Source organism: Astatotilapia calliptera, chromosome 1 (genome assembly GCF_900246225.1).
Source record: "Astatotilapia calliptera chromosome 1, fAstCal1.2, whole genome shotgun sequence".
NCBI classification, from domain to species: Eukaryota; Metazoa; Chordata; class Actinopteri; order Cichliformes; family Cichlidae; genus Astatotilapia; species Astatotilapia calliptera.
The window spans coordinates 30,344,949-30,357,466 of NC_039302.1; the positions used below are offsets into that span (position 1 = coordinate 30,344,949).

At 41.5% G+C, this 12,518-nt stretch overlaps 1 protein-coding gene across 1 annotated transcript in view; it reads right to left on the reverse strand.

Annotated features, from left to right (window-relative positions):
- The window catches only part of nkd1 (NKD inhibitor of WNT signaling pathway 1), a 34,178-nt gene extending 21,877 nt beyond the window's left edge, over positions 1–12,301 (reverse strand). Inside the window, exons 1-3 of the mRNA XM_026173880.1 lie at positions 12,033–12,301; positions 11,878–11,910; positions 11,509–11,648 (exon numbers count right to left, since the gene is read on the reverse strand). Coding sequence (XP_026029665.1) covers positions 11,509–11,648; positions 11,878–11,910; positions 12,033–12,057 — 198 coding nt within the window. The 5' untranslated portion in view covers positions 12,058–12,301. The remainder of the gene's footprint in view (positions 1–11,508; positions 11,649–11,877; positions 11,911–12,032) is intronic.
- Positions 12,302–12,518: the final 217 nt, after the last annotated feature.

The following is a 12,518-nucleotide window of genomic DNA, read 5'->3' on the forward strand; positions in this document are numbered from 1 at the left end:
CTTTCCAAGGGGTCACAGTAAGAAAATCTTTTGATGCTGAGCCTTTCACATGCACCCTTTCACAAAATAACTGCTATCTGGTGGATGCTTTTAATCTGAAGCACCTTACGGTACATCTGGCGTATGCTAGACGTACTGTATAGTAAACATACTACACAGCTGACCAACACTGTTACCGGTTTAATGAGAAACAAAAACACAACAGAAGGCTTATAATCAGATTACACAATGTGAAAAAGTGTTTCCTCTCCTTCATCTCAACCACTTTGTCTGCGTTGATTTTTCACCCCCTCTACAGAAAGAGCAACACTTAAGTTGAGTGGATAACAAACCTAAAGAATAATTGAGCAATTGCAACTCCTTAAACTTTGTCGACTAAACAGGGCTAAATGTGTAATTTGACGTCTCAGAGGGAGCTTCAAAGACATACACACTCTCTGCAGACTCGGCGGCCCCATGTCTGACACCCCCTCAGTCACGGCACACCCACCTCTCTTCCTGCACCCCAGGAAGGAAATTATAGCCACAGAGTTTGGATCCATCACCAGGCAGGTTGGAGGAAGCAGCTCTATGATTAAAGTGTGCATGGTCAGCAATACACAAAGCTGGAAGGGTTTGAGGAGGCTGCACATGCCGGAGGGCTTACCGTGTTAACTCCAGTTCACAACACAGGTCATGGAGAGATTCTCCACACACAAACATACACACACACACACCAGGGTAAAAAAAATCCTTGCATATGGTGTGGCTCAGCAGACCTTACCCTGTGTGTTGTATGTTAAATTAAACGACACGTGTCCGTGTGGTGAAAGTGCAAATTTTGCACACGTGTTGGCTTTCTCTTCAAATTCATTTGTTGTTATTGCTTTTTTGTTTTTGTTTTTTTACACCACCATCAAGGGCAGCGATTGGATGCCTTTCCTTTGTGGAGCGATAGTGCACAGCCACCAGTCATTTCTCCACGTCAGATTAACATTGCAAACACTGCTGGTCACATTACCTCACCCACATCAAAGGCTGCCTCCTGAAAGGCTCAGTGGAATATTAGCAGAGATTTACAGCCCTCATCTCTATGCTTCAGAAACATGCTGATCCAAAGTAATCTCCCTCCCCCTCTCGCTTTTTTTGTGTTCTATGTGTGAAGTTGGCCAACACTTTAATGACCCATTTACAAAACTTTTACACCTGCAAAGATAAGCTTTTACAACTCAGCCAGCCCCTCGGGCAGTAAACCCTGCGTGTTACTTGAGGTAACAACCTTGATTAGCTTTTGAAAAATATGTAACCACTGCGATTAACATGTATCACAGTGTTTATCAAAGCCACATCTTGCCAGACAGGAGGAGAGGGGGGAAGCATGGTGTCAAGATCAAGAGTCTAACGCCATGATCGCCCCTACAGCAATTTAGACAACTCATCACGTTTGTTTCGTTTCCTACAACGGGAGAAATATTGGGCTTCATCTAGGAAACTTTTCTTACTTTGTTCAAACCCTACTTGAGATATTGTAGAGTATTAAAAAATAACAGAGCCAGCTCTGCCAGGATTAGATATACTTTGCCAAAGCTGTAAACAAAACTATTAGCACGCATGCTTTACAGCAGTTACCACTCCAACATGTTAACCGTAGTCATTCTGCGTCTTCTTTTACTGAGATGTCTACAGTTGAACTTCTAGTTAACAGAGTTCATAGAGAACAGTCACAGACAGACATAAAGATTACATGTGAACAGAAAGCAAGGTTTTTATTTAAACTTTTTCTTTGGGAGTCAAGAGAGTTAAATGGGATATGAGCAAGAGGTTAATCCTTATAACATGTTCTCAACCAGCCAGTGAACTGCATTTTGGGAATGTCAATTCTCAAGTGAAAGCTACAGTTTGGAAGAGAATGGAGACGGCCTGTCGCTTGGCCTTGATTTACAGGTGGTTCCCGACTGCCAAAAGTAACAAATCACAACATTATGGCCCTCTGAATTCAGAGCCAAGCCCAGTTCCAAAGAATAGGGAAAAGAGAATAGGAGCAGATTAAAAGAGAAGAGAGGGTGTCTTACACAAAATGACACACCTCATCTCCAAAAGCGTATGTGGTTAGATATCTCATGAAATTTGTTCCATTTTGAACCTTTCTTGGCAAAAAGGGCAGAGCAGTTCTTCTGGGGTTATCGAGTGCATGCATGCACTATGGTTGGGTAATTTGCCAAATATATTGGCACAACTACTTCCAAGGTGTAAAGAAGAGGTCAAAACTTCAGCAGCATTTGTATAAAGAACAATTTCATTGCTAGGCTGAAGCAGCTTCTGAGTATATGGGCATTGGCATAGGTCATCATCTGGTGGAGGTTTTTCTTGTTTTGTTTTATTTACTGATCTGACTTAAGAGCTGCACTAGAGCTAAGAGTTGTAAACTGACAGAGATTCTCATCATGTAAGACTGGCAAATCTAGTGATGTAAAGATCTGTATGATCCAGGTTAAGTACGGTGGAGGAAAGCACCAATGTGAAGGTGTTTCTGTGTCCATCACATTTGTAACTAACACGTTATTTCAGAGACCATTCTAGGTTAGCTAGTTTACTTTTAGTAGCTCTCCAGGAGAACCAGGCTGTGCATTTTAACAGAATATGGTATTTGCCAAATGTGTCAGTCATTACTGCAAAATAGGATGGATTATATATTTAAGACAAATGCTTGGAAACACTCTTGCTTCCGTGTCTGAGTGCAAGACTCAATGTGTTACATTGTGTCTAGAGGGTTTTAGTAATTAGTCAAAGCTCTCTTTGAGGAGAGACAGTCCTTCAGTCGTCTGGGTGGCTTCAGACGCCAGTCTCAAGTACTGCAAAGTGTGGGAGGAAAAGGGTTTTAGTCAAGAAGTCTACCTCGAGGGCAGCAAGACAGTGACAGGCACTTCAGCCTTTTACCAAAGACAAATGAGAAGATCCACCCCAGTAACTTCACATGCCAGTGGCTACAGTTTAAAGTTTTTGCTCCAAAATAGCATAAAATGCATGATGATGATGTTTCCACGATGTTTTAAAATCTTACATTTTCTGAACAAAATCATAATTTGTATGTAAGTTTGTAATGTTTTAAGAAAGGACTCTTTTTGAGCAATTTTTCATTATTGGATATACTACATGTCAGATTAAAAGCTGGCACACACCAAATATTTCATCTACTAAGCTAGTTTTGTAAGGTCTCTTTTAGGTCTGCCTTCTGGGCTCATTCCAGCCACCATACACAAGAAAACAACCTGTAGATTAAATGCCATAAAATCAGATCTTTGTAATCAAGTTCCCCCAAATGACAGTTGCTGGTGCATTTATTCAAAGCCAAATACTAAACCTTGTCACTGTAATAAACAGTGGGACTCCGCGTGGTAGGTGGCAGTTATGAAAACCTCTAACATGTGCATGCTGACCAGATGGGACTGACCTCAACACCAAGGTGGCCAAATTCTTCCTTTCTGCCTGTGCACACTCATGCCCATGCACTCACACACACATGAACGCGCAGCATGTTTGGAGCAGCCATCTTGCCAGCCACAAGCCACCACCTCAAAACATCGCTCACATCTGACCTTTTAACTGTGGACTTATAATCTCTGTAATTACAGAGAGTGTTTCAACTTAGCAAGTAAACATAGCAGCAGAAATAGACACTTCAACTACTATATACAAGCGCGCTGGTGCCAGAGGCACGTTTCTATTCATAGCTGACTGGAATTAGTGGCTTGTGTCACTGCTCACCATAATGAACTTGCAGTGGAGTAGTTACACAATTGCAAACTGCTTCCACATTTTACTAACATTGTTCATATTAAAGCATAGATAAAATTAAAAATAAAATTCCTAATGGTTTAATAGACCAGCTGCATTGTGTCAGAATCGTAATTGCCATAAATAGCATACAGGAAGCATTAACATCCTTTATGAACAATGACAATGAGAAGATCAGAGTAATATACACAAATGTAGGTTTCAATTTAGACAGAAGGGGATTTAATTTAATGTTGTTTGAATTGGGTTCCAAATATAAAGTTGTCTAAAATGAAGAGGAAATATTTGATGGTAAAAAACAGGACACTTTAACACTCTAAATACACGCCTATGGTAATAAGACTTGCACATCATCTCTCATAAACCCACAGCCAAACCTATATTTACATTTCAGACCATGTTGTAAGTCTAAAGAGCTTGAAAATTAGACTGCAGTCCCTAAAGACGTACAAATCCTACATTTAAGAATTTTTTTAAATGTGAGTGGGACATTTCTGTTGCTATGAAAAAGTTAAGCGAAGAAGTTGTGAGTTTGAAAGACAGGGTAAATGGCTCTTTGGGGAGCAGAGGGCTGATCTTCTCCATTCAGTGCCTACAGGGTGAGGTCCTCCTTGGATTGTGGCACCTGTGGAGAATAAACACACCGGGGGTGGACAGCTTTCCTTTCAGCAGGGTTGATCTTCTGTTTAACTTTCCTTCCACTAAAAACATCCCCTAACAGACAATCCAGACCTCCTCCATCCCTGGCGCCACAGGAAAAGTTGAGGAGCCCTGGAACCTCTGTCAGTAAGAGGCACAATGCTCTCCCACCTCTGTTTACCTAAACCCACTTCCTCCATTCCCTCCACCTCAGGTGGCCTTAGAGCCCTGGTCACCAAAGAGCACAAACACAAGGAGGATAAATACACCAGCAGGGTTCAAGGAAGCTGTGAACTCCATCAGTGGCATTTCCCTAGGTCCAGTTTGTAAGACAAAGATGCGGAAGAGAATCACACTGAGACTATTAGCTGTGATAAATAGATTCACATAACAGGATAAACACGTGTATGTATATCAGTGAGTGCTTCTGTGTTTCATGGTCCACAAGTGTGCATGTTCACTACACACTCATGAGAGCTTGATCGCAGTTTTATGCAGATGTTAATCTTGTCTTATATGAGAGTCAGTTTGAGTGCTCAGTCAAATTATTCAGCACTTACTGCATGGGCCACAGCGCAACCCGCAGGGGAACCCGATAAACAAACAACAGAGAATTATTCAGGGTTTAAACACTTAAACACCCACTTCAGCTGAGCCTTTTAAGTGGGTGATTAAATTGAGCACTGAGCTCCCACAGAAACCCCAGGACCACCGCAGGGTCCCCAGTCACCTAGAGTTTTCTCCCAGACCCATGCACACAACGCCGCCTATCCCGGAAGTATGAAAGTCTAGTTTTGCATTCGCTTTACGCAAGAAAAACATGGAAAAATAACTACAACATATCAGACCACAGACCACAAATTTTCAAAATTTTGCAATTGGCTCCGAGAAACTTCTAGCTATCTACATGTTTTACATTTTATTACTCTTATTTATAACTTCATGTTTCTTGTCAAAAATGTAAAAAGCAAAACATTTATAAGTTTAGCATGTCCCATGCAGAAACACATCAAAAAAGATAATGACGTCAGTTAAAGAAACTCTGTAATTAGAGTCGCACCATCCATACTGTTTACTACTTATCAGCCATTTCAATCCACAGGGAGACTAAAGAGGAGAACATCCTCTATCCATTCTTTCGAGTCGTGAAATAAATGCCACCCTCAAGTGCGGAACAAAACTCTCCAGCCAGAAAGACACTTTGATCAACAGCTATCCGTTGCTCCGTACTGAGCATATATTTGGGAAAACAAAGCACAATCTCAGCTGCTAATCCCCTGAGATTCAGAGCACATTCCCGTGGAAGCCTTTGATCTGTGAAGTGCATCCGGACAGCTGACTCCAGACACACTGCACACTTACATGCACACGCTTGAACAGATATGCACATACATGAGCATTTCACTCTGGCTAATGACATGTTAATAATTTTATGTCTACTGAGACCTACAGTGACAGTTCCTTCACAAAGAATATGTTAAAGACTTCTACGTCTTAATAAATTCCGTTGTAGGTATAATATGGTGAAATATATGGAAATTGATTCATTAGATTTAATAAAAAAGAAACACAAGTAACCCTGATCAAGTGTCTAAATGCTACTAGAGCTCAATCTTACACAAAACCTCAACATTCTTTGACATAAAGAAGACACCATTCACAACAGCTGAGAGTTATCCACTCTGCTTTGTCACACAGGAGAAACTCTTCCAGCTTTCAGGAATCTTTTTGACATATGATGCCTGATGTGACATTAAAGCCACGTCCACTTCCTTGAACCTCCCAGTCCCCCAGCTACGCTGATGTCAGCCCAAGACTTCTACAGCATCTTCTCATGGGAAAATAAGAAGAAAATCGCCAAGCCCCTCCATGGCCAGGTGGTACCCCTCCTCCCAAAGGCCAGTGCTTTTCTTCTCTTTAGAGTGTGGCTCCAAACTTTTCTCCCAGCCTCTTCAAAGAGCAACAACAGGCCCTTGGTCCCTTGGGAGCACAGAGGGGGTAGAGCCCAATGGGAGAGGGGCATACGTCACACAGCACGCACAAGAGGGCAGCGGTGGGAAAAGAAAACGCACAGGGAGAAAACAGAAAGAAGGAGAGAAAGAGGAAGAGGAGTCTGCATTTGAAAGGTGCTTTCAGCTTCTAGACAAGGGCCCTTGCTTTGTGAAAACGACAAGGAAAGAAAAAGCACAACAGCAGAAGCGAAAAACGAAAAATGAAGGGGGCGCAAAACCTGCCATGTCTTTTATCAGACTTGGAGGCTGAGGGAATGCGTTTAAAAGCTTTAGGCCTATTTCCAAAAAAACCTTTCTACTTTCAAAAAAACAAAACAAAAACAAATCAAAGACCTAGCAACCAACTGTGAGACAGGAGGAGTTGGGGCCAGAAGTTCCACTGTGATTCACTTCTGAGTTGCATTTGTCGACTGATGTACCTTTGCTTTTTTTCTGCGCTCCTCACAAACTGATGAAAGTTCAGCTGAAGAAAAAAACTAATCCAGGCTTTGGAGAGTGGTAGCTTGGCAAGACTGGACATGGAGGGGGTTTTTTCTATACAGAGGGTAGGGCTTTAGGGTGGAGTGGCCATCAGTGTCACTAAAAACACCCCCCAGCGTGGCCCACTTCAAATGCAGCCTCGTTTCATCAGCCGCAACTGACACAAGGCCACAGGGTGAGCGCAACAAACAGATGGAGGATAGGAAGGGAGAAAGGAGGAGAAGGGAGAAGCAAAAGAGGGGGAAGGGGATTTCAGAATTGAAAGGGAAAACTTATGAAGAAGGCAAGTGACAAGTGGCACTCAGTTCCAAATGAGGTAAGCTCAGAAAGTAGTCACCAGAAACTTGAACTTCCAAGTCCAAAAGTCGTGAAAATCTTCAATCCCTATCAATGTCTCTGTCAGCAAAGAATTTTACAGGCTGCACATAACATATCAGATTTATTGGTACGTGCAGACACCATGCTGTGCACTCGGGCTAAAGTGTGCCAAGGCTCACATGACCTGGATCTCGTGTGTTGAGGACCAACGGGTCCACCTGCCCACACCACTCACTCACTGTCTGCCAAGCTCCCGCAACCTTACATCTGACAACACAAATCATGAATGGGTGTAGAGCCTGCGTGGAATCATCATTAAGTCTTCAAGTGCTTTCAAGTACAAGCCTTAGTGTGTCCGTGTGTGCTCGAACACAATTTCAATCTAAAACCATTAAATGAAGAAAAACTGCCAATGTGAGGCACTCTACTGAACAATGACCACTTTAAAATCTGCAGTGTTCTGATGGGGAATATGGTTTGAAAAAAAAAAATGGTTCAAAAGAATTCCAAGCGTGGACTCCCCACTGTTGACACCCGACCCACATTCTGCCGGACCCTGTTTCAGCATGGAGAGGGGGCTTAAAGAATAATGGGTATAAATAACTATCTCACCAGGTATTCTACGCAATATGGACAACTTTTAAAGCAAAGAGAGTAGACTTGTATTTTCGCACAAAAGATTGGCTCCCATTTTTGTTTTATTGTATTTTAAGCTTAAAGCACCGCAGGGCCAGCCTCTTAAACTTCTTCTCACACATCATTAAGTCTTTCAATTTAGTTAAAATGATATGGTAAGCATTCTCTTTAATAGAGGCAAACCTACTTCATTTTAACAACGACTCATGATCACTAAGATAATGCATTATTTATGGAGTCAATGAAACAGGTTTGGAATGACCTCCACTCATGGAATTATTCCGTAAATCCACTGGAAAGGTTGAGACTTGGTATGGTTTGTGTAACTCTTCTTAACAATACTGGGAAGAAAAGCAACACACGGTGCTTATGCCACACAACCCAAACATAAAACGTATGACTATGCAGTTATATAATACTGTAGGGAAATTACGGAAAGCTATTTCACATCACGACACAGCTTGTAAACCACGTTGCTTCTGATTAATGATTAGGTTAATGTGAATGTTTATTCAAAGGCGACATTCGACCGCTCCCTTATTCACAAGGGGTTTCCGCATGCGGGTAGCTTGGCATATTTTTACGCCAAATGCCCTTCCTGACGCAACTCCCGCGGGATTTGTGTTTCTTCCCGGGATCAAACTGAGTATCTTTTGCTTATTAGGCAAATGAGTAACTCAGTACACTACAGAGCATGAGGGATTGCAAAGTCTTGTCTTTATAAAAATGTAAACTATGCTTCATGCCCTGGCACAGAATGGGGAAAAAAACATAAATGCTTTAAACTTTAATAATCATTACAGATTTAGAATCCACTTTATAATCACAAAACAAAAGAGAAAAGTGCTCAAATAAATATTGATGTGGAAACAACTTTTCTTCTTTTATTCATTTTCCTTCTGAGTTATAAAATAAGCTATTAGACACCGAGACTTGAATTATTTATACAAGCTGAACTCTAAATTGTTCAAAAACATCCAACCCTTTTGGCGGGGGCCTCATCCATCCTGAGCCAAAACTTCACACATGACTGTTGCTGGGAAAAGCAGCATGTGAATATGTCGAGGAAAAAAGTAACGAATGTTTGTTTTTGCAGTAACAATTTATGGTAATTGCATGATAATAATGTGGTTTTAAATGCTTAAATTGCCCGAAGCATATGAACCCCGCTGAACATATAAACAGCTAAATAAATGGAATGGATTTTTGCAGCAGCAGCAGCTACATGCTCTGAAAAAGAAACATGGGATTCAGATTGTTTTTCCTCCATAAAACCCCTCTTCAAAATACATCCCAGTGCCTGCTGTGAGTGTGATCCTGTTACCATATGATAAAGTTTGCTGCAGCTCTGGGCACATGTCAGGATGAACAATTTTTCATGTAGATGCCAAGCTCCCTACACTTTATTCTACAGCTCCGCTTACCAAATCTACCAAAGAACTCTTGCACCAGCAGACAAAACAACAGCGGATTTTATCTTTGGCTTTGGTGGGAATCAGCAGACCTTTTTGTTGCCTTACACTTTCTCGGGTTGTATGCCAATGACTTCTCATACTAGTGGTTCATTAAGGAATTATAATCTGCATGTGTATTTCTGTCTCACTTGTGTTATTTACAGTTCAAAAGCATGGGCATAACATGGTTTCAGCTTGCTGCATGAAAATGATGCCACGGAGCTGCATGTCGCTGATGATAGGATTCTAGTCTTTAAGAACACTGAACACTAAAGGATCTGTCGAGTATTTTAAAAAGGAAAATCATGCCATGCAATAACACAACAGAATATTACAGTAGGTGTGATATATCCTGGATTGTGGGATGCATTTAACAAATTGATGTATTTCTTCTCAAACTGTCTGGATTGTGAGTGGAGGGACTGATTTTCCTTTTCTTTTCTTTTTTTCTTTTGGGGGGGGGGGGGGGGGGGGTTGTTGTTGTTGTTTTTTAAATTCTTGATGGGCTCCAATTCCTCAAACATGCTGCCTTTGAGGAAGGCATGGCAAACCAAAGAGGCTTAACGCTCCTCTGAAGCAATTCCAAAGGATTTCCCCGCTTGACAACAACAGCACCGTGTTTACGGCAATGCCAAAATACAAAACAAGCATGACCTCCAACATTTCTCTCTCCAGCCCTTACGATCCACACTTGTCACCGGACTGTCACACTGAGCTGCTTTCAAGGCTTGATCTATTGTTACCTGAAAAATAATCCCTCAATCAAGTGCATACGGCTGCGCATTTGTGAGCTCAACGGTCTTATTTTGCTCACAGGGAAAACAAAAGTAAGATTGCGATTGGTTTACTTTAATTACCTTTTATCCCGTCATGAGCGACATTTAACTCACCGTGAACAGCCACTGTTAAAAGTTTATCCACCAAAGAGTCAAAAAAGACTGACAACACTTGAGGTTAAATGTAGCTTCGCGTGCTATCGTAGAAGTGGCATTAAAAAAATATGAAATAAAATGTTTTTTTAAAAACTGCTTAAGGTGTGAACAGAGATGGGCAGTAACGCGTTACTTGTAACGCGTTACTGTAATCTGATTACTTTTTTCAAGTAACGAGTAAAGTAAGGGATTACTATTGCAAAATCGGTAATTAGATTACCGTTACTTTCCCGTAGGAACGCTGCGTTACTGCGTTACTAAAACCGTGATTTTTTTTGCGAGAATGTCTCATGACAGTGACGTAAGCAAGTGCGACGTTGGTGACAGCAGCTGTGTGCAGATCAACAATGGATAATATATCGAGTGCAGGAGAGAGTATGAGCGTGCAGCGTTTAAAGTGTGGAAGTACTGACCTTACTTTGAGTTTGATTCCATAAAAAGTGACAAAAACATTAGCGTCCATCGTGCGTGGGAAGAAAACTTCTTTTTACAGCGAAAAAAACCCCTAAACTTCCGAGCAAGCACCGAGTAGCTACGACGGGATGGGAAACTCACAGAGACACTCGCGCAGATTCTTCAACTGACCGCAGCACACCTACACCAGGGTAACCCTCCGCCTACCCTGCTCCTGCTTTACAGGTGAAAATAGAGCAAAAGGACCGCTGAGTCTTTGACTTTATTTATTTTCTGCTGTGTTTTACTTGCATCTGTTTGAAAGAGTGAGTGAAAACACAAAAAATATTTTATTTTATGTGCTGGAATGTGTAGAAAATAGGTTTAAATGTTAAACTAATTTATTCAAGTCAGAGAATGTTGCATATAATTAAATGTTTTGCTTGATGCATAAAGTTAAAAGATTAAAACTGATAAAACAAGTTAAAAAAAAGAGACTTTTCCATTTGATTACATTTTGTATGATGGATTATGTAGAAAAAGTAGAATTGGGCTGAAAGATCTATCACTTTATCACCTCTTCAGGTTGTAAATCGTGTTTTTAAAAAGTAACTAAGTAACTAAGTAACTAAGTAATTAATTACTTTTGAAAATAAGTAATCAGTAAAGTAACGGGATTACTTTTTGGGGGGAGTAATCAGTAATTAATTACTGATTACTTTTTTCAAGTAACTTGACCAACACTGGGTGTGAAACATGTACGAGGAGACACGCAATACTTGAGTTACAAGACAAACTTTACAAATAAAAGAAGTCGTGGAGCAAAACTTCATTGTGAATATCCGAGTGTACGTATACAGTCACACTCACCCGTGCAGTTAACCCGCAGTTATTCTTGTGGTGACAGTCCTGTTGCTCGAGGCGCGAGCTCGTGCAGTAGTATTTCTGCTTCACGAGCCAGTCATCGATTCCCTTCCTCGCCAAACAGGCATTCACTACAAAACTGTCGCCTGAAACACAAAAGCAGCAGTATTAGCAGTGAGTACAAACCGTTTTCTTCCTCTCTCTCTCTAGTGTGTTCACACTACAAGCGCGTTAACCTTCAAAGACTCTCGGGGTCTTCGTGCTGCAATAAACTGAGGCTGATACGGACTCTGGAAACTGCTCCGCTGTTCACAAACTGACCGAAATGCTCAGAAAATGTTTGAGTGCATCATGTAGGGGAATAAGTGCGCTTACCTTCTGGACTCTCCCGCGGTTTACAAATAGCAGCTTTTGAGAAGGAGATAGAAAAAGAAAAAGAAAGACAAGAGACAATCAATGTGTAACTCGAAAGTATCGCAACACCCAGCAACTACAGCTGTGATTTTTCTCTCGGGAATAAGACGTCTTACCATGTTTCGAGTGCAGTTTACCCATTTCTATGCATCGAGTTGGAGTTGAAAACCATCAGATGAATATAATCCAAAGAAGGAATAACAAAAAAATAGAGACGCGCTATCCAGACAGAGGAGCGTCCGTGGAGACCGAGAGCAGACTGCGCTCAGAACAGGACCATAAAACCAAGGAGCCAAACGAGCCTTTGATCCAGAGCGCCGCCACTGACGACACGCGCGATAGACAATAGGCTGTGCGACTTCCTTACACCGATTTCAGATTAAAGCACAAGCGACTGGCGATAGCTCAAGTAAAAATGGACCGAGAGAAGGGCATGTCATTCTGACTTTGAAAATAGCAAATACTTACAATGCGGCACACTCTTAGAGTCTTAAAGACGTAGAGCCAGAAACCAAACCTAATCTGGTTACAGGTGCACCACGGGTTAAAACACACACACACACACACACACACACACACACACACACACACACACACACACA